Source organism: Grammomys surdaster, unplaced genomic scaffold, assembly GCF_004785775.1.
Source record: "Grammomys surdaster isolate TR1022 unplaced genomic scaffold, NIH_TR_1.0 169, whole genome shotgun sequence".
Classification (NCBI taxonomy): Eukaryota; Metazoa; Chordata; class Mammalia; order Rodentia; family Muridae; genus Grammomys; species Grammomys surdaster.
Genome location: NW_021604617.1, coordinates 16,591,135 through 16,617,794, shown reverse-complemented (window position 1 = coordinate 16,617,794; position 26,660 = coordinate 16,591,135). Strand labels below are relative to the sequence as shown.

Genomic DNA, 26,660 nt, shown 5'->3' with positions numbered 1-26,660 from the left:
TCCTTCCTTCCTTCCTTCCTTCCTTCCTTCCTTCCTTCCTTCCTTCCCTGCTTTCTCTGACAAGTAGAGACTGGGCCCTGTGTGAACTGTACTGTAACTACATCCATGGGCTTTTCCTTTTTGGTTCTTATCCTTCCCCCTCTCCACTCTGAAGGTAAATTCTTTCTAAAGTGATGCATAAACACAAAAGTCCATTAACCTCTCTTTTTTTTCACAGAGTAACAAGTTCTTCTTTTATTGGATATTTTATTTACATTTCAGATGTTAATGCCCTTCCCCATCTCTCCCCTACTCAGAAACTCCGATCCCATCCCCCCTCCTCCTGCTTCTATGAGGATGTACCCTCATCCACCCACCCACCCCCACCTCGCCACTCTCAAATTCTCCCACACCGGGGCATCCAGCCTTCATGGGACCAAGGATCTCCTCTCCCACCTATGCCCGACAATGCCATCCTCCACTATATGTACAGCTAAAGCCATGGGTCCCTCCCTATGTGCTCCAGGCTAGTGGTTTAGACACTGGGAGCTCTAGTTGGTTGGTATTATTGCTCTCCCCATGGGTCTGTAAACCTCTTCAGCTCCTTCAGTCTTCTCTCTAACTCCTCCATTGGAAACCCTGTGATCAATAGAATGATTAGCTGTAAGCATCTGCTTCTGTATATGTCAGGGTCTGGCAGACCTCTAAGGAGACAGCTATATCATTAACCTCTCTTTTTAGTTAGCTATTTTCCACCTGCTCATTCAGAAGTTCTTTTGGAGGGATGATATGGAGCTGTGGGCTCAGTCACCAGGGTGACAGGGAAAGATACATGAGCTCAGGAATTAAAAGCTGTGCAGCTTGTAATGTTTTCTGGAGTGATTAGATGTGAACATGGAACATTGGAAGTATAAAATGTTACTATGAAATCATCCATACTGGGGAGAGGAAGGAAGACCAGAGTTCATGGGAAGCCACAAGCAACCGCTATCTCCCAACAAATCCAGTAACTATAGTGAGGATTTTTAAGGCACTGTCTAACACACTGCATAGTGTCTACATATAGTGTTTAAAATTTTATTCACCCTGGAGCAAATGTCTTAGGGGCATTTCCTATAGCTTCTCCATCTTTTTAATTCGTCCCTCTATTTCTATCATTAGAAGTTATCAACTTCTTTTTCTTCTTAAATTAAAAATAGACTTCTACTGAAGATAGAGAGTCCAAGTACATCCTTAGCCAATGTGTCATCATTACTATGTAGACCTATCTCAACCTCAACCTGGGATCCAACTTTTAAAAGGAGCAGTGAAGTTCCAAACTCTACAATAACTGTGCAGACCAAGCATGGCCAATATGGGGAAGGATTTGTAAAAGCTCCATGTGTAGTGCAGAAGCATGGGCCATGAAGGTGCCTCTATTCTCTGGGAGAAAAGTTATGGTCTTCACTGATCTCTGCAGTGGTACCCTGTAGGGCCAGAGGAGAAAGTTCCTAACACTCTGACTCTTGGCAGCCATGTTTACTGGGAACCCACACTATTGCTTCTTGTCTTTGTTTCTGGTTTTTTTTTTTTTTTTTGCCCTCCAATCCAGCCCATTGATCCTGGAAGCTGGAACAGACAAATGGCTTACTCCTTGTTCTCTTATAAACAGGCAGACAGGAAGATGGTGAGTATTTCTGTGGTGGTTGTTGTTTTCTTGTGAATGTTTGTACTTTCAGTTTCTTCCATATGACAACCACATATACATACATTCATCATTTCAAAAACAGAAATCACAGCTAGTCGTTTTCTCTCTTTAGGATTATTGGAAAAGATTAAACATTTGGTTATCAGTGGAAAATAAAAAGTAAAGGAGGATCTGAAACCTTTTGTGAAAATAAGTAGGCACTATTTAACTAAAGGCGAACACTACACCAAGGCTTGCCCAATGGGCTACGTTGAAGTTAGTCAATAAGAGTGATATGTGTGGTTCTTAGTCTTTCTTAGCAGATGAGACAAGGTTTCTCAGAGAGAAAGCAGCAGACTTGGACCTGTAATCCTGTATGATTAAGAAATCTTCAGAACCCATGTAGTAACCACTGTAACTATAATGACCAGGAAAGCAAACATTGCCTGAAACATTTTTTTCTTTCCCTTTTTAATCTGTTTCTGCTGTTTATGTTTGCATGTGCATGCTTCTAGGTGGGCATGCCTGTGTGAGGTTTTATATATACATGCAGGTATGCTCAAATTTGATGTGTTGGAATCATAATAAATCTCTTTCCAATCCTACTCAAAGAGACAGGCCTGCTTAATCAAAGACTAGCTATGAGTAGTCTTGCCCAAACACCCTGAAATGTTTTGAAATGAGTATGTACATGCTCTAGGTCATATTGCCAAAATTTGGCTGGATTCTTCACTTTCAACTAGGTGGATTAGCTTTGCTTTGAGGCTATTGCAAGAACTGTGTGCTATGGCCTGGCTTCTTGGGATGAATTTTTAGTGGAGCCAAATTCTGTGCTATAGTGTCTTTCTAGTGTCTTCCTGTAGTTCACCTGAGATTATCTGTTTTTAGGTCATGTCTCTTGATATGTTTTATTATACTTGTCATAAAATAGAGTTTTGGGAAGAGAAAACTAAATAGAAACTAGGAGTAAGTTAAAGTAAGTTTTGTTTGCCACACTGTATCTTTGCCATGGGGTTTATGTATTGACAACTCTTAGCATTATTCTGAGGATAATCTTACTATAGAACCCTCAGTATGTATCAGTTTCTACTGGCTAATTTGACTTTTATACAATACTTTCTTCAAAGAGCTGCGAATTCTATGCAGTTGTTGGGTTATTCTTACTTTGGTATGTTTTTCCCACAGTTTTCCCATCCAGGAGGAACATGGCCTTGGGACTGTGCAGTGTCGTGTGGAAGGCAATTATATTGGTCTGTTTTAGGACTGTCATTTAAAAGAGAATCATTTCTTTTATGGTATCCAGAAAGGAAGACAAAACCACATTTCTTATATGGTTTCATGTGAATAATAATAATTGCTACCAAAATAACTTCTAAAAACACCGCACAAAACAACTTCCATGTAAACTAACTTAATTATCATAATAGTAATTTTACTTTACAAGTGATTGTGCTGATAATATCAACCAGTGTGTTAGGATTGAAATCATACTTTATCTAAATTTAAGCCCAGCATTTTATTTGCCATACATGTGTCCGTGTCCATTTCTTCATGTAAGTCATAGTACTAATTCTCTGAAATATTTACCTGGGTAACATGAAAGACATTCCAGGATTGGACAGTCATGATGGTATTGGAGTTTTGGGCTTAAGGTAGCAATATCCTGGCCCAGGAGAGTCCTGCACAGTCTTACATTACTGTGTGTTTCTTTATGTTTCAGGTTCCCAGAATGTAAGTTTCTCAGTATTTAACAAAGGGAGGTGAGTAACGGGTAGACAAATCTACCTGAGTCTTGTACTGTCTGTAATAGCCAGTGTACATCCTTTAACCTTTATAATTTCAACCATACCCCAGTAGGATATAGCAAACTTCTCACACCTCCTGGATTTCTTTCACTTGAGAGAGCATTATGTTCTGACTGACCTATGGGTATTACAGATGTTTCAACGTTGGAATGATGCAGAATTTTAAAAACTAGCCCTTCAGTCAAAGTGCAGTGCCCCTGCAGCTGTCATGAGTGTGTTCTGGGTAACAGTTTCCAGAGACATGTTGTGTCATTATAAGAATTGCCCTCTTCAAGAGGGAAAGAATTCACATTTCACCATTTTTTTTTGAGACACAGATAAATTAAGATTCTGGATTTCTGTGTGTGCCTTACTTCTTTTTTTCTGGTAGACGTTTTTGTCCTTCAAAGTATGTTCATTGTTTTAAATTAATTTCATTGTGATTATATCAACACATTACATATGTGTATATAGTTCAAAGTATGTATTTGTTTTCGTTTTCTCTATTCTCAAGAACCAAACTCATCTACTGTATTGTAGTAATCTATTGTTTCTATCTATTGTAGGAATATACTGTGTCCATTTATCTATTGTAGGGAACTACCTTATCTGTCTAGTGTACAGTAATGCAGTATTAGGCACGTTCCCATTTCCTGCTGTAGTTAACACTTCTGACATCCCACAAAATAGAGATTATTCCAATACAATCATTTTTTTCCTATGAGAAAACAAGCTTGTATTCATTGATATTGCTTTTTGGTTATCAAAAGGATCTGGTATCCAAATTATTAAATTTAGAGGTTATCCTATGAACTCCTTTTCAAGAAGCTGATTTGTATAAAACAATGCAATTGTAGGTGACATTTTATCAGAAGCCTTTGTTTTCCTTTGGAGGTCGATGGTGCGTAAGGAAGCCTGGCTGATCAGTGCTAAGCAGGAACTGTTCCTGTACCAGACATACCCAGGTAATCTTCCCCTTCATCCTGTCTCCTGCATCCCATCCCTCACAGTGCGCTCAAAGTTAGACTTTTCTTTTGGCAGTTTTTCTATGACCATTAACACAGCCTCTTCATTCTGGTTAAGGCAAACTGCTTGTATCTGTATTAGCCCTAGTACTTAAAGTCCTGTACTGATTACTGATGTTCTGAGAAATCGGATGCTATAGTTCTTGCACTTTCCTCACGGCTTGTGCGCACACATATGTAGATGCTGGAGCTCAATCATGCATTGTGGCCTCTTGATGCAAGCAAGAGATGAAGTAAACACGGCATACTCGAGGCTGGCATCCGTGTAACACAGCACACTGTTTTACAGTGAACTTTTTATTTTGTAAACAAGAGTAGACATTATAAAATAACAGTGAAAGCATAGGAATAGTACAATATAATAAGCAGATGAAGTTAATTTAAATTAATCATTATTAGATATAGATGGTACATATTTATGTTACACTTTTTACTGATTTTTTTACACTTTATTAGCATTTGACTGTTTCATAAATGTAGCTATTTTGTTTCCCATTCCTTTCTTTCTCCAGTGGGAGTATAGTGGATTTCTAAGCACTGCATCACCATAAATATGTGTGGTGTGTATTGTATATGTCCTTAAAGCAGCCTCGCTGATGTCGCTACATAATAAGGTTTCAGTACCAGTACATTCTTATGGCACTGTTGATACAGATGTGATCTGTTGTCTGTCGATGCACTATCCAGCAGCTTTTGACTATATCCAAAGAGGCTCAATTGTAGATGCAAAGATATAGCTATAGACTAAGTGAAGCAAAGAGGACTTATGCCTTCCTGTGTGTTCTGAAAAGTAACAAAAGGAAGGTGGCACGTAAAAATATAATAGGACTGCTTTCTGGTTATTCTCACACCAGAAGTCATAAGTCTGGTTTATGCCTTGCCTATTCTGATGCTAAGCTATGGTCTTGCCCTCTGATGGGCAAACTCTGGTACCAAATGATGAACACTGAAAATTGCCAAGTTGCATGAAATTGTGGGTTTAGTTCACTAGCAGGCAGCTGGCTATTTAAAGAGAACACCCAGTATCTAGGTTGGGATACAATCACAAAGCCACCAAAAACGTGTCTGTGAGGTAGGTTCAGATCTCAGAAGCAGTGAAAGTCTCCCTTTCCAAAAGAGAAAGCTATCATCTCCTAGATCATGGGACAAATGCCATTTTGTTCACCAGACAGCCCATCCTTCTGGAGCTGAATTCAGACCCGTGCCTTTCTTGTCTTTAAACAGTTACTTGATGTGTTTGAGAGTAAGTGTAAAGAAGCATCCATACTGATGGATACAGGTACAGATAACAGCAAGACAGTTACATCATTGTTGAGTCTTTGGCATATAATCCTAATATTCACCTCTTTGAGCTAAAGAATAGGACATATTGCCCTTGTGTTACTGTTGAGAAAAATGGGTCAAGAGGGAATAAAACTTATCCAACGATCCCAGCAAATAGAAAATCTCATGCAGCTAACTGACACTGTTCAGGAAGCATGCTGCCTCTGGTACTTTGCCTCAGGCTTTTATGATACTGCTATAATTTGGACCTCTGATGGGCTGGATAAGTAGGCTAACCATATCTGTGGTCATACATTTCCTGGGATGGAGACTCACAGGCATGAGCATTTTATAGTGGAGGGATCCTTAGAGATATGGAAAATCGGTAAGAGTCTGGGGCTTAACCCCTTAATGCTGTCCCTCAGCAAGTAGTCCAGTGTGGTTAAGCCTTTAAGCCTTTCTGAGTACATACTCTAAAGCAGTGGTTTGCAACTTTCCTGATGCTGTGGCCCTTTAATACAGTTCCTCATGTGACCCCCATCATAAAATTATGTTCACTGTTACTTTGTAATTGTAAGTTTGCTACTGCCATGATTCATAATGCAAACATCTGATATGTGGGGGTCTTAGGTGACCTTTGTGAAGGGGTCATTGGAACCCCAAATAGATCTCAACTCACAGGTTAAGAACTGTTGCTTGAAAGGAATCACATCTTCTGTGAGAAATATCTAAGTGTCTATCTCCTTCTTATGTGCTTCTATGCTCCCTCTTCCCCTTCCCTTCTTCGCACCTCTCCTCTCTCTCTGTCTCTGTTCCCCATCTCTCTGCATATTCTAGCAACACTAATATGCATTTTGTAACCTTTCCCTATTCTGCCTATTATTTGCTTTCAACGTCCCCTCTCCCTTTAATGTAGTCAGCTACTGGTTTTTTTTTTTTTAATTTTTGTGCTCTATAGCCCAAGCTAGCCTTGAGTATGTTATACTGTTACCATAGCCTTCCCAGTGCTGGAACTCTCACTAGGTGTTCAACTTCGTGGTCAGCTTTCCTTGGTCAGTTTAAATTCACCCGTTAGGAATCAGTTCAGATATTATATCCAGAAAGTGTTTTTTCTACTCTGCACCCCCACCTACTCCTAAGCCTTTACCTACTTCATATCCTCTTTAATTTTGCTGACCTGAGTGTAATTATCTACTGTAATTATACTCCTGTAAAAGTACACTTCCTTAGCGTTGTCATGTGCTTGAACGAAGGGACTACTCTGAACTCCTCATTATCTTCCTAATTTAATAGAGTAGGCACTATATGGATGTTGGAAAAAGATAGTGCTACCTATGGCTGTTCTAAAAGCCTAGGAAGCCTCTCTTCCTATTGAACACTAGTGAATGCAGAGACCCATGGCTGCTTCAGATGCTTTTGACTGAGTGCTTGGCTCTAAATAAGACACTTAAACTACTTCTTCTAAGGCTCAGGAAACATCTTGGAAGGGAGTGCAGAAGGAATGTAAGACAACAAGACAGGAAGAAAGGGCCTAAAATGCCAACTTTCCAGACATGGTATAGTCACCACCATCTTGCACTCACACTAGACCTGCATGAGACTTGCCTGCAGACAAGGAGTTTGATTATTGGATACTGAAAGACTCTGGAAGCCTGGGAGCCATCGTGGCCGTGCCTGTGGATAGTAGTAAATGCCTGGTCAAACAGATGACCTTGGTTAAGATCAGTGGTTCACTAAACAAAACAAGAGGGTTTGAATGTGGGCAAAGGATTCGCAGGGAGGGAAGGGTATTGAGAGGGTGGGAGGTGAGAGTAACTCGAATGCTTTTTATTCATGTATGAAAATGTCTAGGAGCAAAGCAAGTTTAAAAAAAATGATTCCTACTTCAAAGTTGTAACAATTCATGACCAGCTCCTGTGCAAACACTTTTAGTTTATGCCATGTCTGAGTATATGTCTACTATACCTTATACTAGGAATACATATAAGTTTTCACTTAGTTTATCAAAGAGAACAACTGTTCTTTCCCCTGGAAGAAATCAGGCTTTAAACTGTCAATATCTAAAGAAAGGATGAGGGACTGGAGAGATGTCTTGGTGACTAAGACAGCATACTGATCTTGCAGAAGACCTGAGTTCAATTCCTAGCACCCATGGGAGGGAGCTCAGAAAGACTTATATCTTGAGCTCCAAGATAATCTGATGTCATCTTCTAGCCTCTATAAGCACTGCATTCCCCAACTCCACATACACATAATTTTAAAAAATCTTTAAAGAAAGGATAACATGAAATCTTTGAGGGTGTGTTTCACATTGCTATAGGAAATTCAACTTGAAGGAAGTGTGGGTAAAACATTGCATGCACCTGGGGAAGAAGCCTGTGGCATGAGGAAGAACAAAGGAGTGGGTAACGAAAGCCAGCTAGTGTATCCATTGTTGAGTCTTCCATGTTAAGTTAGATCCTTAATGTGAAGAGAGATACTTCATAAGAAAGCATAAGAGATACAGAGACCTTTGTTTATACTGTGAGTGACTTTTCCTATACCTACTGATCATGTATAATGTATATTTATAGTCCTTTTGTTATTATATGCATTAAGAATGACTATTAGAAAAACTTCAACTGGTGCTTAACTTGCAGGGTAAGAACTAAGTGGTGGTGGTTTCTCTGGGCCACATCACATTATATATTTAGAAGCTTCCATGTTTATAAACTCTTGCAGAAATCCTATCTGTGTTTCCGAAAGTTGGGAGCCTTGGGGGAGGAACGGACATCATTGTTACAGGAGATTTCTTTGACCCTTCTGCCCGAGTTACCATTGCAGGTAATTATCCTAAAATGGCTGAACATGGTTCAATTTTAAATGGTGTAGGGGTTTTTATATTTTATAGCTCATGGCTGTGAGGGGAAGCTGTCTTACATTTGAAACAGACATTTACGTATGTTTGTATGTATGTATGTTTGTATGTATGTATGTATGTATGTATATGTGTATTGTGAGTGTATAGATGTGGATGCATATGTTTGTATGTTTATGTGTCTGTGGTATGTGTGGTGTGTACGTGTATGAGTGTGTGTGTGAACGTGTGCCATAGCATTTTTGTGGAGGTGAGAGGGCAGCTCTCCTGAGCCCTGTCATTGGCTCCTTTGTCTTGAAACAGGGCTGCTCCTGACACACTCGCGTTGTACTTACTCTCTCCACAGAGCAAGAGGATCAGCACCTCTCTGTGGGATGGAATTGCTTTATGTAACTTGCTTGCTTACTACCACAAGCTGCTCCATGCTCACCCTCTACTGCACTACACAGTCCCTTTCCTGACCTCCTTCTGTCGGAGTGACAACTTTTGCTACTCTCCAGACCCTACCCTTAACATCAATAGGATCCTTTTCCACCTGCGCATGCGTGAGTGAGTGCGGGCGTGGCGTGGCGTGATATGTTTATTTACAGGTGTATTTATGAGTTTTAAAAATTCTCCTTAGGCATCCCATGTGATATTAGACATGTGTCTCCCAGGAAGATTGACTGCACCACCAGGGCTCCAGGAAACGGAGCAAGGCTCAGTACCCCTCAGGCAGGTAAGAAAATCACTAGGGCTGCTCAGTAAACTCTTCACGGCCATGCTTTGTCTCAAGTAGAAGGAAACATGCGTGAATTCTGGCTCAGCAGTGTGACTAATTGGATCCCCACTGCCGTGGTCAAGCCTATCATATCAGGGAATATCTTAGCTTCATTCCATTCCAGAGTGGCACTACATTCCTAGCCCCGGCCATATGTCTAAGCGATAGACTTCAGGTAGAATCTAACTGCCACCAAGACACCGTGGCTACTGAATTGAATCCCCAAACTGCCTCTCTGCATTTGGTAGGGTGGTCATATGTTTATTGACCGAGGAGACAGGAGCAGTGGAGCATGCTCTTCTGTGCTCACAGCAGCAGCAGTAGATAGGTCAGAGAGTAAGGCGTGACTGAGTATATTTAAATACTGTTTATTTCCCCTGTGGGCGTTTTTCTGTTGATATCACAAATGGCTATGTGCGGTGACATGGCCACCAGCGTCAGCCTCCAGTAGACAGCGATGGGGGAGGCGAGGCAGCAGGTTCCACCTGTCCTCATTTGTTTGAAGCTCCCACATTTTCTGCTAGGCATTAGCACGAGAGGTTCCAGTGCTGTTAAGGATAAGGAAGGTTGGCATGTTGCACTGTCAAGAACCATGGGTTGCTGTTCTGTGCATGCAGCACTGACCTAATGCTCAAAGATGTAGCTAGTCAGTTCTAAAGGCTCAGCCCCTATAGGCAAAATTGCCCTGCAGGAGGAAAACTTTCCTAAACACAATCCTTTGCTGTGTAGAGAGAAACGCAAAGGGTCTGTCTTGAGAATTTGGAGCTAGCTCCCAGATTGCCAGTCTTTACGTAAGGAGAGCACCCATCCAAGGAGACCAAAGTACTGAAATAGGTAATGCAGAGAAAGTGTGTTTCCTGTGTCAGGAAGCAGAAGGTGGTTCCCTTGTTGAGCGTTTCCTGCTTTAGATGCTCTATTCAGGGTAGGATCATTTCCGGAAAGTAGCTATTTGAGTAAGTGATGCTTTTTTTTGAAAAGCTGTTGAAGTTTGTCCTGTGGAAGTAGGGCAAAAAAACATGCAAAGCGAGGCTTCTCCAACATGGCTGACTCTTGTCCTCAGGGGACAAGGTGATATTAGCATCTAATGAGTGCAAACCAGGGATGCAGTTCACCCTGCAGTGTACAGCACAGCCCAACAGCAGAGCTTCCCAGACTAAAATAGCAACAGGGCAGAGGTTGGGAATCTCAGAGTTAAAGTGATTTTCTTAACATGTTTTGAATTCTCTGCTTATCCTGTGTTTACAATCCATCTTAGGGGCTAATGAGCAACATTGGTAGTTTATAATAATGGTTGTAATAGGTATCCTTTATCGAGTCATTACTCTATTTCCAGATCCTATAGTCTTTGAATATTGTTTCTAGTTCTTACCATCCCTATTTTGATACGTGGATGAACGGAAACTCAGGGAGCTGAGGAATGCCCCCAAACTTCACACCTTGTAAATGATAGACCTCGAATCTGAATACACAGTTAAATACGTCTAAAGCTTTAATGCTCATCCAGGATGACTGTCCAATATTAATCAGGATAGGTATCCAATATTGATGTCCAGGGCCTTTTGCCTCAAGGTTTGATTAACATAAAGTGTAAATGTATAAGTAAAACATCAGTTAAAATACCATATAATGAAAGTATGTTACCAATTGGCCTTGTGTGGGGGTCCACACATTGAGGTCATGCTACTTGAAAACTTGAAGGACTGGCAATTTTTCTGGGAAAAGGGAATTTTATGAAATTGAACATGCAGGCTGAATCAGGCCTTCACATTCATGTCCAGCTTCAGAAGGCACAAAGCCAGACAATGTCACTCATCACCACCACACAGGCCACCTTTCTGAACAGCAGTGTTTGTTTCTTCATGCCCTCTTCACGACGTGGTCTCCTTCTGTGGAATTGCAGCTGAAAAGTCTTCCTCCTCTCCTCTTTCTTCCCTCTGAGAAAAATCTATCCTTAATGTTTCTCATTAAGTTGGACTTTCCAAGAGTCTACCTTCTACCCAGGGATTTTTTTTTCTTTCTTTCTAGATAGTTCCTAGTCTCTACAAAGCCTCTCACAAGACTACTCCATCTTGGTCTCTGGTGACACACCATCCCAGAAAGCATCTGCAATGCCGTTCACCCTGTAGTTTGAGTGGGGTCTTGGTTGTGAGGAGGAACACTGTCTTGTGGTTACGGGATATATGTGTCTTACAGGCAATCGAGGACTCCTTTTTGAAGTTGGAGAAGCTGCTAAAGGCATGGATCTGACTAAAGCCACCCCAGGGTACAGGTGGCAGATAGTTCCTAATGCCAGTTCTCCATCTGGCTTTTGGTCAAAGGAAGGAAGACCTTTCAGGTATGTTGTAGGTTGGGAACCCATAGCAAGAGTGTATTGACTAATTCAGGCCAGCTAGGACACAGGGAAGAAAGCAATGATATTTCTAGGGGGTTGTTTGTCACACGGGCCAGTTCAACATGAGGAGTATGTGACAACATTCTTAGCCAGTGTTGGCCATTCTGCTGATCATATGACTTTCTGTAGCTATACAGCCAAATACAGAGCAAAGTGTAAAACCCATATTTCCTGTAAGTCTAAAACTGCTTTGGAGATAAGTGTTCTCAGCCAAAGCTCCACCTTGTCCTGTGCTATGGTCATGCTTGTCTGAGAGATGATACAACTACAAAGGGCTGTGTGCAAACTGCAAAGTAGGTGTCTGGAGACTGGAGACTGAGATGCTGAGACCAGACAGGTGTGCTTGCTTTTTCTAGAATTTTCAGAAGAATCCTGCGGTATAAGAGTCAGGTGTTTTTTTTTTCCTTGTCATTTTCATAATGAAGAGACAGGTACAAGAGTTGCTATATGCTGGCTCAGTGATCCAGGCCCTGTCTAATCTCAGCTGATTCTGTGTTCTTCTATTTTACAGAGCACGGCTCAGTGGGTTCTTCATGGCTCCAGAGACAAACAATTACACATTCTGGATTCAGGCAGACAGCCAAGCTTCCTTGCATTTCAGTTCTTCAGAGGAACCAAGGACTAAGGTGTTTACCTTCTCTGGGTTGCCTTCCCTTGGGTCATCATCCTTTACCCTTGAAAGAAGAAAGAAGCAAAGATAAAACTTTCCTGTTCTATGGTTGTAAAGAAGCCATGGTTGACCACGGATATTAATTACTGCAAAGCAATTTGGATGACTGTAATGGCATTGCAAGCCCAGTATCATGCTACATTTTTCACAGTTTTGCCAGTAATGTTTATCTCTGTGAAATATGCATGTCTCTACTTTCTAGATGAGAAAATGAGGCTTTGGAGAATTGTATGGCCTGTTCAGGACCACATGAATAATAAGGGAAGAGTTCACCACTCAAAATCAGATTGGTTTGACTCTAAAACGTGTGCTTTTCCCACTGTTTGGGTTAGCATCCTGTAGGAAACTTCTATCAGCCTTGTGCCTTTAGAAAGCTGCCAGCATCTCCTTGTGCCTTTGGTAGGGACCCACAATGTCCTTAGTCTGCTCTCTGAGATTGGCTTGCTGGAGAAAGTCATGGGTTTTGATGAGCTAGTATCATTCAAGGTCTTTCAAGAGTTTAACACTGTTTTTTTTTTTTTTCAGCATCACAGACATAGGGTGTCAGGACAAGGACTGTTCCTAAATATAATTTATAAGTTCTAGCTCAAATACAATGTACTTGAGAGAGAGAAAGGAAGCATAGTGGAGAAGCAAACACAGCCACAGAGCCAAAGTGAGCTGGCTAAGTTGTTGGAAAAGCAGTGATTACTTAAAAATGTCATATTGGTAGCTTTTCAAATGCACATTATTTTACAATAAAATGCATGGAAGATTCATAATGTTGACCCTGATTGGTTTATTTGGGCACAGGTTGAAGTGGCCTCTGTTGGGGTTGGAACTACTGACTGGTTTGACTCTTGGGATCAGAACGGGAATGAAGGGAGCTGGCAACAGAAGACAACCAAGCTAGAACTGCGGGGCAGAGCCAAGTACTACTTGGAAGCAGAGCAGCATGGCATAGCTCCCAGTAGGGGAATGAGAATTGGTGTCCAGATGCACAACACCTGGCTGAATCCAGATGTGGTCAACACTTACCTTCTGGAGAAACACCAGATCCGAGCCCGAGCCCAGAGACTTCCAGAAATACAGGTTTGTGTGTCTTTCCGGTCCCACAGGAAAGCGAGCCACTTGAAGAGTGGAGCCTTCTCCAGTAGGATGGCTAGCAGAGAGTAAGAAAACCTGAGGCACAATTGCAGTTCCTCTGCCACAGATATAGGACATAGGGTTGTAAAGGTTAAGATTCCTTTTTCTTTATTTTAAAACATTATTTATGTATATGCATGTTCCAAGGCTTATGTGTGGAGGCCAGAGGGCAACTTGCAGGGGTTGGTTCTCTTTGTCAACCATGTGGATATCTAACATGGATGTTCAGGCTCAGCAGCAGGTGCTTCAGCACACTGAACCATCTTGCTGGCGGCATGAATACATTTCTTAAATGTATTTTTATTATTGAGATTCTTGCTGACTTATTTTTGAAACATTTGAATTCTAGGTACATCTTTAACATTTTTTTAAGATTTATTTATTTATGTGTGATTATTTTGTCTGTGCACTGTGTGTGTGTCTGCTGCCTGTGGAGACCAGAAAAGGGTATGGGATTCCCTGGATCTGGAGACAGATTCTTTTGACTAAAGTCCCTGTGCATCAGCTTGGATGTTGTCTCTCTTGACTTTTTTAGGTGTTGAACGTGTCAGGTAAAGGAAACTTTGTCCTTACTTGGGGAAATGTCTCCAGCCAGCTAATTCCTGCAAATGCCACAGCCCAACAGGTGAGGGTCTTCTTCCAATAATGAAGGTAAAGACAACAATCTTAGGGGTAGCCTTTAGGCCTGACCTTTGAATGACTGCATTTTTATTCATCTTGATAGATCCAAACCACCATCGAGGAGTTGCTTGTGGTGAAATGCAATCTGACACCCCGTTCAGCTCGTGTTCTCCTCCGGCTTGGGTTTGAGCAAGGTGGCTCCTGCATTGACCAGTTCTGGTCCTGTCTATCACTGTCTTCCCTTTCTTATAGGATAGGGACTATCTCTATTTCTTGACCAAAGTGCCAGTAGAACCAAATGAAAGCATGGTCACTGGATCTGGATGGAGTAGAGTGGCCAGGAGAGAGTAGCTTGCATGAGGGAGGGAACTGCTTGGGATGGTTCTTCTTGGCAGTTCAATGGTGAGAAACACTGTCTAGAGGGTTTACTCTAAACAGGGAGAAGAAAAAGGGCATGTATGACAGTAGCAACTGTTTTTTTTAAAATCTTGTTTAGTTCAAAATTGAAATGCGATCAGTGATTTTTGTCGGTGTGCTGATGGAGATCAAACTCCAAGGCTTTGCAGAAGCTCCACAAGCTCTTCCATTGAGCCATACTGACACTCCGTTAATTAAAAAAAAAAAGTTTTGATGCAGGAGCTCACTGAGTTGTTCGGATCAGCCTTGAATTTGTGATTCTCCTTCCTCAGCTTCCCGAGTAGCTGGGACAATGAGGGTGCATCACCGTTTTTAGCTGACACAAGAGAATTATTATATAAGAATACAGACAAAAATTACTAAAATATGCTAAATGTGGTTTCCTATCCTCCCCCACCACTGGCCAGTGGATTCTAAAAACTCTTCTTAAAGTGAACTAAAGTTTTATTGAGTGGCAAGGGAAATGGATCAGTGGTAAAGAACATTTACCCCTCTTGCAGAGAGCACAGGTTCTATTCCCAGCATGCACTGTAGTTCCAGGGGATCCAATTCCCTCTTTCACTGACATCTATTGGTTCCTACATGTACACAGTACACTTATGTATACTCAAGCACACATACATAGAAAATAAATTGATAAATAAGCATTTTTTCTATTGCTATTTCCCTTTCCCTTGCTTCTCAATAGTTTTTCATATCTTGGCACACAGAGAAAATGGTATTAGTAGTCCACATTCTGTGGAAGCCAGATAGGGTTTATCATAGCTACAACCTCTGAGTTGGGGAATGCAAGGCCTGTGAATTCTTCCCATTTCTCTCTAGGCTTGAGGGACCAATGTTACTGTACATATGTACATACTATGTTTCCTATGTATATACTGTTGTGTTTCATGGCTTTACCTGTGTTCCTATGCAATTGAATTATATACAGGCTTAGAAGGCTCCAGGTCTGATGGGGTCCTCACCAGTTCAACTGAACCCTTCTGTGGCAGATTTAGCCTTGGTCAACTTCGACATCTTATCCTAAGCCCCGAGTCTGCCAACAAGGGCTATCAGCTGGATCGATACCCATATGTGAGTGCACATCCTCATGTCTCTAGGCTTGGCAGGTTGGGATTATTCCTTGGGCTTGAGACCAAAATAATGGAAGCACAAGGGAATGACTTTGCTGATTTGTATGGTGCATTTTGAGCTGATATTTTAAATTTCTTAGCTACATCTCTAGGTTCCTACTTTTGCATTGATACCTGAGAAGGTTACTGTTAGCTGGAAGGCCTATGGAGGTCTTTTCTTTTGGTCAGATGTCTTCTTTGCTGTCTAAGCTTGAGAAACAGTGCAGATATTACAGATGAGCTCTGATTTGGAAGCCTAACTCTACATCTTGTGTGCTCTTAATGTCTTACTAAAGTACAACATGTCTTAACTTACTCATCTCTAAAATGGTTAATGTTGTGGTCCAGCTCTCAGGAATGTGGTGAAGATCAATACAATAATACAGTAAAATATTTTGCAGCAGAGTAGACTCAGTTGAGGGTAGTTATCATTATTGCAATTAATGTAAGTAACTAGTGGATCGATGGATATGCATGTCCCTTTTCTATTTATTTAATTAAGAAATGCATGCATAAGTTCTGTATTTACATACAGTTAACTGCACCATCTCTACATTCCAAGTCTTCTTGTCTTCCCTTACTCCCTCCCAAATTCATTACCTGTTCTGTTAATCATTACACACACACACACACACACACACACACACACACACACACACACACCCTTCAGAGTCCGTTTAGTATTTCCTATGTGTATATGTGTTTGGAGCTGAATACCTAGAACTGGATAACCTATCAGCAGGCTGGTCCCTGAAGAAGATGGATTCTCCCCCCTCTCCGCAGCCCTTAACTGCCTGTGAGGTCCTCCTCATCCACATTTGGGGACCTGGTCTTGTCGTCGTGCAGGCCTTTTTCAGGCGACTATATTGGGATTGTGTGGGCACAACTTTCTAGTCATATATAAAAGATATCATCTTGTAGCCAATGTTCTGGTCCTCTGGCTCTTAACATCTTTCGGTCCCCTGTTCCAAAATGTTTCTTGAGCCTTAGGTGTAGATTTTGTATCGTGTTGTAGATCCCAGGGTGGGAACTCCATGGCTAGTTTTCTGCATTTTTGACTATTTGTGGATTTCTGTGATGGTCTCTATCTGCAGCAGGAAGATGCTTCTTTGATGAGGGATGGGAGCTATCTGTGGTATAAGGATAATTATTTAGAATGCATAATTATAAAAAATGATAATTACTTATAATTATTAGGTAATAATTATACTGGTTTAGGAAAGGTAGTCCAATTCTTGAAAACCTATTTTTTTTTAAAAATTATTAGATGTGTATAGGTATTTTTCTGTATGTATTTGCATATGTATACTGGTAACTGTGGAAGCCAGAAAAGGGTGTCAGCTTCCTTGGAACTGGATTTACAGATGATTGTGAGCTACCATGAGGGTGCTGGGAATTGGACCCGGGTCCTCTGGGAGAACTACCATTGGTCTTTACTGATAAGCTGTGTCTCCAAACCCTCTTGAGCGCTTCTTATATTCTTAGTTTGGCACCGCTTCAATCTTCATAAACAGGTGCATCTCATTGGTTCTGGAAACCAGAGTCAGTGTGTATAGGATAGCAGAGTTCATGATAATCTGCATCCTTCCTAGTCCAGCTATTATGGGAGTTGGGCTAAGTGGCTGAGGCCAGGGACTCATCCAACTTCAACCTCTTCTCTATTGCTGATGGGTACATTTGCCCTTTAGGGGAAGAGTTGGAAATGCAGAGAAATATTTTTGCTTGCCATAATGGGAGAATTGTTATTGGCATTTAGTAAGCAGAGTCCAGGGATGCTGTTGAATGTCCCATACTGTAAAAGACAGCTTGCTCAATAGTTACCCTGCTCTCTCAAAGGCAAGAATGCAGAGGTTAGAAATCCTTCCTCCAAAGTCCTCTCACACCAAATACTTTTGGTTTTGTATTGAATTTAGAAATCAGGTATGCTGGGGATGAAAGTAGAAGAAATTCTAGGACAGGTGACTTGCTGAAGGCCCATAGATGCCCGGGGTTAAAGCAGAGATTTTATAATTGATGTACTTTATAAAGTCCTTATCACTGAGCATAGTACTGAACTTCGAAAAAGCTCTCCATTGATTATCATTTTCTTTTGGCCTCAGAGAAAGTAGTTAGTGGGTTATTTTCTGACTTCATTGAGGAAGTCAAGAACAATGCTTTATGCTCCCTGCTAGACTGGAAGCCGGAGGAAGACAGCACCTAGACGCATGCATAGCATGTAGTAAGCTCTCCTCACGTTGTGTCTGAATTGAAGCTTCTGGCGGTGTATACTGAAGGACATATTTGGTATCCACAGCTGTGCCTTGCATACAGAGGCCACATGAACAGGACTCTGAACATGACTGTTTCTTTTCAATTTGGCTTCCAAAATATCATGAAGAACATCACCTGCGACTGGAGTCTTACAGAACCCCACCCTGAGAGGTAACCATTAGGGGAAGGTGTGGGTGGATTCTGCCACCTAGGGCCTCGATCAGCTGTCTTAGAGACAATGGTCCACCTGACATAATGAGTATTCCATTTGGGCCTTAGATACTAACTCGGGGCTTTGAAATTATTCTACCTGACAAAGAAACAGTCATGAATATAGAAGGAGTCTGACAGAATCCTAGCATCACATTTGGGACAGAATGTTCAAGACATTCTTTGACATGAGACATGAGGAAACTGAGGTCCTGAGAATCTGTACTTCACTGAAATGCAACCAGCTAGCGGGTCTGTAATAAAATGAGGGCACCCTGCTCCTTTGATTCTGTTCTCTATCCAGAAGTTTGTGACCAGTCTTGAAGTTGTTTTAAACTTCAGTGAGCCAGTAATACCTGGATGGTCCTCTGATGAGAGCCTGGAATGTAATCTGTTTAAGATGCATAATTACTTTGTTACTTAAAAGTGCTGCTGATGCCTAGTGTCCTGACTGACTGACTGACTGACTTTGTATCCACTGATTTTGTAGATGAAGGTGGGCTGAACCCAGGGTATAGGGGGCTGTCAGGCTCATGCCTTAAGGAGGAATCCTGAAAGCTTTACCCACTGGCCCCTCCCACTCTGCTTTGTTAGCTGGAGGTTTACTTGCGTTAACCTGTGGCACACATGTCACTCTGAGGATCGCCAGTCGTCTCTGGCAAACACCCCATTGCTGGTTCATCGGATTGACATCCTCCCTATGGTTCCCGAGGCAGGCCTGCTCTATGTGGATGAAATTATTCTTGCAGATACCAACGTAACAGGTGATCCCCGCATCTGCTGTTCTCTTGGGTGTACCTGTCAAATGCCTATCTCAAACTTTCACTCTAGTGATTGCCTTCCTCCCCCCTCCCCTCAAGGAGAGAATGGGTGATTCTTCAACTTGCCTGCCTTGGTTCGAAGGCCGATGAGGTTGGGAGTGTGTGCCCTGACTTCTATATCTCTCTCTGTCTCTTTTTGCCTTCTGTTTATCTCACAATTTTATGTTACTTTTTTTTGTGCTTGTACTCCTATTCCCCATGTTACTACTTTCTGGCTTGGAAGATTTATGCTCCTCATCTGTAAAATGGGTACAATAAAGATTATATCACTATAGGCATGGAGAATAGCCAATGATTACTATAAAGTTACCTTTCATGTCTCCTGACCAAAGAAGTACTTTAAAAATATAAAAATTATGATTATTATTTTGTTAGTCTATCAGGGTCTCCGATGGTAGCTGGTGGAGAGAGATCTCAGCTTTATGTGTGCTTGGAGATCTGAGTGACTCAACCATTTCCAGCCAGAATCTCCATGGGACTCCACGTCCCGAGTCTCTGTCTTGAGTCATATGGTACTAATTGCATCCTTGGTTTCTAGTTTCTCAAGCTGACTCTGGAACAACCAGCCCAGGTGGGAATGTGGTGGAGTCAGTATCTGTGGTGGGAGCCCCTCCAGTCTACAGTATAGCCTTCTGGTTGGCAGGATGTGGCTCAGAGCTCCCTCTCATCACTGCATGGTAAGGCGTGGTTTTCCTACATGGGTCCCTCTTCGGTAGCCACAGCCAGCTCTGTGCACATAGGTTCAGCTTTTATCGGGGTGGGAAAACTCCCTAGCTTACTAGTTAAGGCACTGGTCTCATCTCAAGTATGATATATTGAACTTGGATGGAGATTTTGTTTAGACAAATTGCTGGGACCTGGTAGGTTTGGGGTAGGGTCTTCGGAAAAATTTGCGTTTTCAGTGACCTAGTGGTGCTGATTTATCCAGCCCAGAGCTAAAGATATGAACCTGTTTATATTGAATTTGTTTTACGATAGCTTCATTTTTATGCTGAGCAGAGTAAACACCATTTTCTGTTGACACCCTTAATTGCAGTCCCACTGTTATTTGAGCTTGTTAGAATTCTTTCAAGCAGCCTAAGGAGCAAAAATAGGCATTTCTGAGAGTGCAGCAGCAGATGGCACTAGAGCACCACAACCCTGGCTTCCCACACTGCTGTAGATTACAAAACAGCAACCAAGGATTGATCTCCTTGAAGTTCCAGGACTACATTTATGTTATTCTTTTAATTTTCATTTAAAACTCTGCAGGATCATGAGAATCTAAATGCCCCGCCCTGGATGTGTACTGTACCTACATGTGTGTGTATAAGTATACATGCACACACGTGTCCATGCATACACACATGCACATGCATATTTATTAACTATGAAATGATAAGAACTAATCTGTGTTACTGTGCACAGGTTCACACTCAGAGTTTTCCTCAAGTCCCTGGGCTCCTCTGGAAGCCTGTGGCCATGATGGAAAAGAGGACAGTTTGTCTAGGACCTTCCTTACAAAGAACACCAATCCCATTCATGATCTAAAAACCTCCTCAGAAGTCTAATGTTCTGAAGCCATGTCCCTGGGGTGTGGGCTTCAACAAGTGACTTTTGTGTTTGAGGAAGACACAACTGGTCATCGAAGGGCAGTGACTGGGGAGACTCCATCTTAGGTCATGATGCAGGATGCAGTTATTTGGATACATTTGCTTATCAAAAGCAGAGCTGCCCTGGCAGTGAGTTTGCACATAAGAAGTTAGTGACGTGGAGTAGATGCTTCAGCACGGGATACTGGGGGTAACATTGATGGACCAGGGCACATAGACTCTGGTATGCAAATGAGGCTCTAGAAAGCCAGGTCCTTTGTGAACCAGAGGAGGGGTGGCAGGTGGTTGGAAGAGTTGTTCCTTGCTCTGGATCCCTGTGCTCATAGGATCCATGTTGGTGATATGTTCTTAAAAAGCCAGCTATCTATCACGGTTCCTGCTATGTGAAAGGAACATCCAATGTCTGGGAGCTGAAACTCATAGCCTAGAATCACGGGTATGGAATAATTGTAAAGAGCTGGATTTGGTCTGCATTCCACACCCTGAGGCTGTTGTGGCTAATGCTTAGCTTTTGATATGCTACAGCTATGTGCCCGCTGAGGAAACAGAAGAAGGATCTGAACTGATTGAAGTGACAGCCCAAAGACTCCAGAGGACAAGTCCACCTTTGGGAGGACACTTCCTCCTCCACCTCTCTGATACAGTGACACCTGGTAAGGGGTAATCAGGGTACAGTGTTCATCATGCACATACTGGGGTACCTAAGGTAAACAGTAGCCGGTAAGTTTGGCAGTTAGGATGCTGGGTCTGAAGTGGCTGTTTTAACACTAAAGACCTGGGAAAGGACAAACTGTACAGACCTGTCCTTTGAATTCTGTAGAAGGGGAAAGTGAATGAGTTGGCTCTCTGAGGCTGTTATAATAAGTTACCACAACCTTGGAGACTTAGAGCTACAGAAGTTTATTCTTAGTTCTGGAGTTGGAAGCCCCCACATGAAGGTGTGGGTAGGACCCCACTTGTCCCTGCTCTAGGGGATGGTGTGCTGGCTGCCCCTTTCAACCCTGGTGGATGCTGGCACCACTTGGATGAATCTGCTTTCACCTCTGCCTGCTTCCTTTGTCTCAGAGCTTCCTCTGCCTTCGTCTTGAAGGACAAACAAGATTTTATTACACAATTCATGATCAGCTCCTCCTCTCAAACCTAATGTCTTCCTTCACATGAGATAATATTTATTTATTTATTGGCCTTCCAAATGATTAGGACACTGTCATACTTTGGGGGTGTAAGGGTGGGGTTGGGGGTGAGGGATTGGGTAAGGTGGAGTGGAATTCAGCCAGCCACATGAAAGCTTCCCTGAAGGTCTTAAAACTAATTGATGACGGGTAGACGCATACCTGGGGATTTTAAGTTCAGATTCACCTTCTCTCTACAATATCCTAGGCCAAAGCCCACTGTCCCCATGTCCTTCAGAGTTAAAGGCAGTGGCACTGCCTTGTACTATTGAGAATTTTAGTGGCCACCCAAGTTTGAAAGAGATTAAAACACAAGGTTAGCATGGTGTGTTAAGAGTCTTGATAATATACACTCTTCACGAGGCATAGGATATTAGAACTGATTCCAATACCGTTCAATAATGTTATCAATACATATTGATAGAAATGTGGGTCTTCAGAAGGGAGGCTAAGGGGCATTCAGGAAGGCTCTATGTGTAGCTGGTACCTGCCCCCACATCCTATTTCCTGAGAAAAAGTCTCCCTGAGTGGGAGGTACACTGTGTTTTACTCTAATGGGACAACATAGGAAAAGCTGAAGGCACCTTGCTTTTTAGAGTCTGATAAATGGGTCAGTATCCACAGGGCTCTTTATCTTTATGGTACGAACCACTAGGGTAACTGTACTTCTTACAAATGAAAGATTATCTGCAGAGGTACCTTTCTGGTGTCACGTTACTGCCCTCAGAGCCAAGGAGGAAAGCCAACCTTAGCCCAAAGTTCTGGAATGAGGACAGACCCAAAATTATGTGCAAATGTAGACACATTTTAATAGAGGGACTGCTGTTGGCCTTGTAGAAACAGAGTGGAATGTTATTAACCCTTCAGGGAAGTGTGGCATTCAAGAAGAAGGTTCTTGAGCAGGTGAAAAGCAGCCTGAATTTTAATTTAAACCTGCCTCACTGGCTTGGCAAGCTTTTGAATATCATTAGGTTTTATTTTCTTCATCCCTCAGGTAGGCACGAAGGTGCCCACATGGCCCACCTCACAGGGCTGTTGGGACTGGCTAATGAAATGGAAACTTTTGGTAAAGTACAGAGCACAGAGATTTGTTATTTCTCTGTGGGGATGCGGAACGGGAAAGCAGGTGGTCGGACTTAGAGGAGCTTCTAATAGAGAAAGCAAAGCAACGTGCCAGCATTCCGCAGCTGCGGTGGCTAAATTTTATGGGTGTCAGCTGCTGTATGCCACCCCTACTTTCTGTGAAAAGTGGCCAAGTTTTCTTGATTCACAGGACCAGCTAAATTTTTCCAAGGAAAAGCCAACGTTTAATTAGACGCTCAGCATTACAAAGATGTGGCACTTATGTTTCAAGTTGATAGTTGAGACGGTTTTTTTTTTTTCCGACACTGTGCATTCACCGTTTGGCGTGTGGTATAGCTCTGTTGGAAGTATCTCACTGTAAAAAAGTGGGCATCTACTTCTGGGGACAGACATGATTTTTAACTAGGGTAGAAGGTTCTCTTGCGTGATATTTTGACTCTGAAGGTCTCCTGCACATCTAGCATGCACATCCTGGTATTTATTGTCTTTTATCCTTGATGCTGACACCTGCAGTGTGCATTCATTAGCATCGTGTGTTCTGCATCAAACACTTGTCTCACAGATGTTCCGGTGCGCGTGTCTGCCAGACAGCTTCATAAGCTACTGCAGGACAATGCTGATGAGTCCACATCTGGATATCTCAATGCCAATGACTTCACTGTGACAGAGGATCTAAATTCCTGCTATGAACATGTGTGGACTCTTTCTTGGACCACTCAGATTGGAGATTTGCCCAATTTTATCAGGGTAGGTATACCCAACTTGTTTGTTTGTTTGTTTGTGGTATAGATTTGGTACCCTGGAGAAATTTTGTAAAACGAAGAAATTCAGGACGGTATAAGTGAAAAAAGTCATTGGTTATTATTTGTTGGAATATTCTAGGAATGAGAATCTCTATCCTTCTTCCATGGTTTCAGCAAAAATTTTACATCTCAGATCTCATTGCGTTAAACCTAGTGTTGACTTTTCTAAAAAGCATAGGGAGAGGAGCTGTTGGTCAGTGTCCACAATACAGAGTTTCACATCTGTTACAGGATAATTTAAACAGATGTGACCGACTAGGAACATCGTGAGGCAGATGGCATGGCAGAAGGGAGGTTAGAAAAGGATTTGCTGTCCTTGGGTAATGACAAAGGCAGATGCTCTTGCATATTTAACATTTAAAAAAATAATTTGATGATCATCTAGTACTTGCTTATTTTAAAAACGAAGCCCAAGATGAAATTTTACCTGAGCTACATGGCACTGTGAGATATATGGTTTTTCAGTCAGAATCCTGGATCGCCGATGGAAGAAGAATGGTAATCTTGGCTCTGATCTCAAAGTACCATTTTCTTATGTTTTATTTAATATATTAAATTATAAACTAATAAGACAGAGAGGCACATAAAAGCAACATAGCTCAGTACTTAACATATTGGGTTTTTGTGCCTCTTTTTAATTTGTAAAATTTATTTTATTATTATTCTTCAATCATTTTACATCCAGACTTTATCCTCTTCCTAGTCCACCCTCTGACTATTCCTCCCGCTCCCTCCATCTCCAAAAGGATGTCCCCACCTCCCATCCCCATCCCACCAGACCTCCGCACTCCCTAGGGCCTCAAGTCTCTTGACAGTTAGATACATCTTCTCTCACCGAGGTCAGACCAGGCGGTTCTCTGATGTGTATGTGTTGGAGGCCTCATATCAGCTGGTGTATGTTGCCTGGTTAGTGATCCAGTTTCTGAGAGATCTTGGGGGTCCATGTTAGTTGAGACTGCTGGTCTTAAAATTTTTTAATTTATTTTTTTATTCACTTTATGTCCTGATCACAGGGCCCCTCCCTCCTGTCTTCTCAGTCCCACCTGTACAAATACCTTCCCCCCATTACCTCCTCCCTTCCTCAGAGAAGGGGATCCCTCCCTTGGGTTTCATTCCACCCTTTTGATAACTCTTGCAGATGAACTTATTTACTGAAGATTTCATTAGCCACTTTTTGCTTAATAGTTTAGTTATTAAGTTTCTGGACTAAAATTCCTTATCGATGCAAGCTATGGGATTATTTGAAATGTCATGAGCATAAAAACTCATCTTTTGTTTTCATCAAGATGAGATTTCTTTTCCATGGCGGAATTGATAAAAAATGTAACTATCTCAGGTCTCCAATCAAAACCTTACTGGGGTGAATCCCGCTGTAACTGCTCGTGTGGTATATGACGGGGGAGTTTTCCTTGGACCCATCTTCGGAGACATGTTGGCTACTGCCAACCAGCAACCTCAGGTGAGCATGGCTGCTGTCTCCAAAGGTATTTCAAGTTCTTCACCTGCTTTCAGTGTGAGCCAATTAATTCAACTTCTGTGACTCCTTTTTTTTTTTTTAATTTGGTTTGCTTCCACAGCATTTACAAAGTACTATGAAAACATAATGTATTTGAAAGCACCATAACTTTTGTAAATATGAGTGCTATTATTGTGGTACAAAAGATAGAGGACCTATATAGCTGAATATATATATAAGCAATTATTAAGCATTCAAACTGAGTGGATAGTTATAATAATTCTAAATTTATTGTCATCATCATCATATTATTATTACTTGTGTGTATGTGTATATGTGTGTGTGTGTGTATGTTATGTTGGGTAGGGTGGGTGGGGTGTTGGTGTGCATGTGGGGTCCAGAGGAGAACTTTAGGGAGTTGATTCTTTCCTTTCATCTTTACATGGGTTTCAGGAAATGACTCAGGCCCTTAGGATTGGTCTTCGAGAGCCGTCTTACTCATGCTGATTGTCGTTTTTTTTTTTTTTATCTTTTGAAAATAAAGCATCACCAATAAAGTTGAAGGTTTTTTTGTCTCCCATGTCACTCAAGTATGCCTTTCCTTTTTACAGAACTGTTGTATACAATGTGAGCGTGCCTTTGGCCCATTTTAAAACCCATATAGAACCAGTCAAGTCGTATCTTGTTACTTTTCTCATTTCTAAACATTCTTTGATTTGGCATTTGTTGCACTGAAAAGGAGAGATGCAGAGTCTTTACTTAAGGACTCACCACGTTCTAGGACAAAAACAACTTTGAGCCAAATATGTGAATACATGTTGATCTGCCCTGCTGGTGGAAGGACAGTGCTTATCTTTATAGTCTGTGTTTGTCAAAGTGAAAAAGGTTCTCACGAAGTGTGGGCCCAGAGATTAAAACATCCTTGTGTATTCTCAGCTTATGAAATTATTACCAGATGACAGAGAGGACACCTTTGAAAGACAATTTATCACACACCTATACTGTTCATGACCAGATACAATAGGACAAGGTCAAACTGGGAATCACAAAAAGGACCCTATTTCAGAAAGGCATACATTTAGCATATTTGTTTGATCAACTGGATCTCAGCATTTCCCCTGCTTTGTGAGATTTACTACATTTTGAACGGTTCATTTTGATATAAGAACTTTTTCACTGAGAAAACAGAAAAAAACAGGAAACGAGAGTATATGAATCATAGAGACATTTTAATTTAGGAAATGCCCACAAATATTTCATGACTGCCCTTGCAGACACGTAGTCCAGACATTTGCTTTTCATTCTCTTACTTCTGTCCTCCAGGTGGCTGTACGAGTGAATGACATACCAGCCCATTGTTCAGGCTCCTGTTCTTTCCAATACCAGCAAGAGTCAACTCCCAGAGTGTATCATGTGTGGTATTCCCTTGGTATGATTTAGATATGAAACTTAGACTCACTGATTTTGCTAGAGGCTGTGTAGTGAGTACAGTCAGCATCTTCAGTAGAGAGAGTTGGGATGGGGGTTGCATTTTAGTTGATGTAAAGGAAAGGATTTCCTCCCTCTCTCCCTCCCTCCTCCCCTCCTCCCCTCCCTCCTCCC

General features: G+C 41.8%; 1 protein-coding gene across 1 annotated transcript in view; it reads left to right on the top strand.

Annotated features, from left to right (window-relative positions):
* Pkhd1 (PKHD1 ciliary IPT domain containing fibrocystin/polyductin) overlaps positions 1 to 26,660 on the top strand; it is a 433,222-nt gene that overhangs the window by 19,871 nt on the left and 386,691 nt on the right. The window contains exons 8-26 of the mRNA XM_028766634.1: positions 1,571 to 1,645; positions 2,831 to 2,895; positions 3,366 to 3,405; positions 4,324 to 4,394; positions 8,439 to 8,540; positions 9,197 to 9,292; positions 11,528 to 11,669; positions 12,238 to 12,352; positions 13,189 to 13,467; positions 14,057 to 14,146; positions 14,246 to 14,336; positions 15,491 to 15,633; positions 17,965 to 18,092; positions 18,726 to 18,895; positions 19,491 to 19,629; positions 21,070 to 21,197; positions 23,362 to 23,546; positions 24,939 to 25,061; positions 26,382 to 26,487. Of these exons, the coding sequence (XP_028622467.1) occupies positions 1,571 to 1,645; positions 2,831 to 2,895; positions 3,366 to 3,405; positions 4,324 to 4,394; positions 8,439 to 8,540; positions 9,197 to 9,292; positions 11,528 to 11,669; positions 12,238 to 12,352; positions 13,189 to 13,467; positions 14,057 to 14,146; positions 14,246 to 14,336; positions 15,491 to 15,633; positions 17,965 to 18,092; positions 18,726 to 18,895; positions 19,491 to 19,629; positions 21,070 to 21,197; positions 23,362 to 23,546; positions 24,939 to 25,061; positions 26,382 to 26,487 (2,288 nt within the window). The remainder of the gene's footprint in view (positions 1 to 1,570; positions 1,646 to 2,830; positions 2,896 to 3,365; positions 3,406 to 4,323; positions 4,395 to 8,438; positions 8,541 to 9,196; positions 9,293 to 11,527; positions 11,670 to 12,237; positions 12,353 to 13,188; positions 13,468 to 14,056; positions 14,147 to 14,245; positions 14,337 to 15,490; positions 15,634 to 17,964; positions 18,093 to 18,725; positions 18,896 to 19,490; positions 19,630 to 21,069; positions 21,198 to 23,361; positions 23,547 to 24,938; positions 25,062 to 26,381; positions 26,488 to 26,660) is intronic.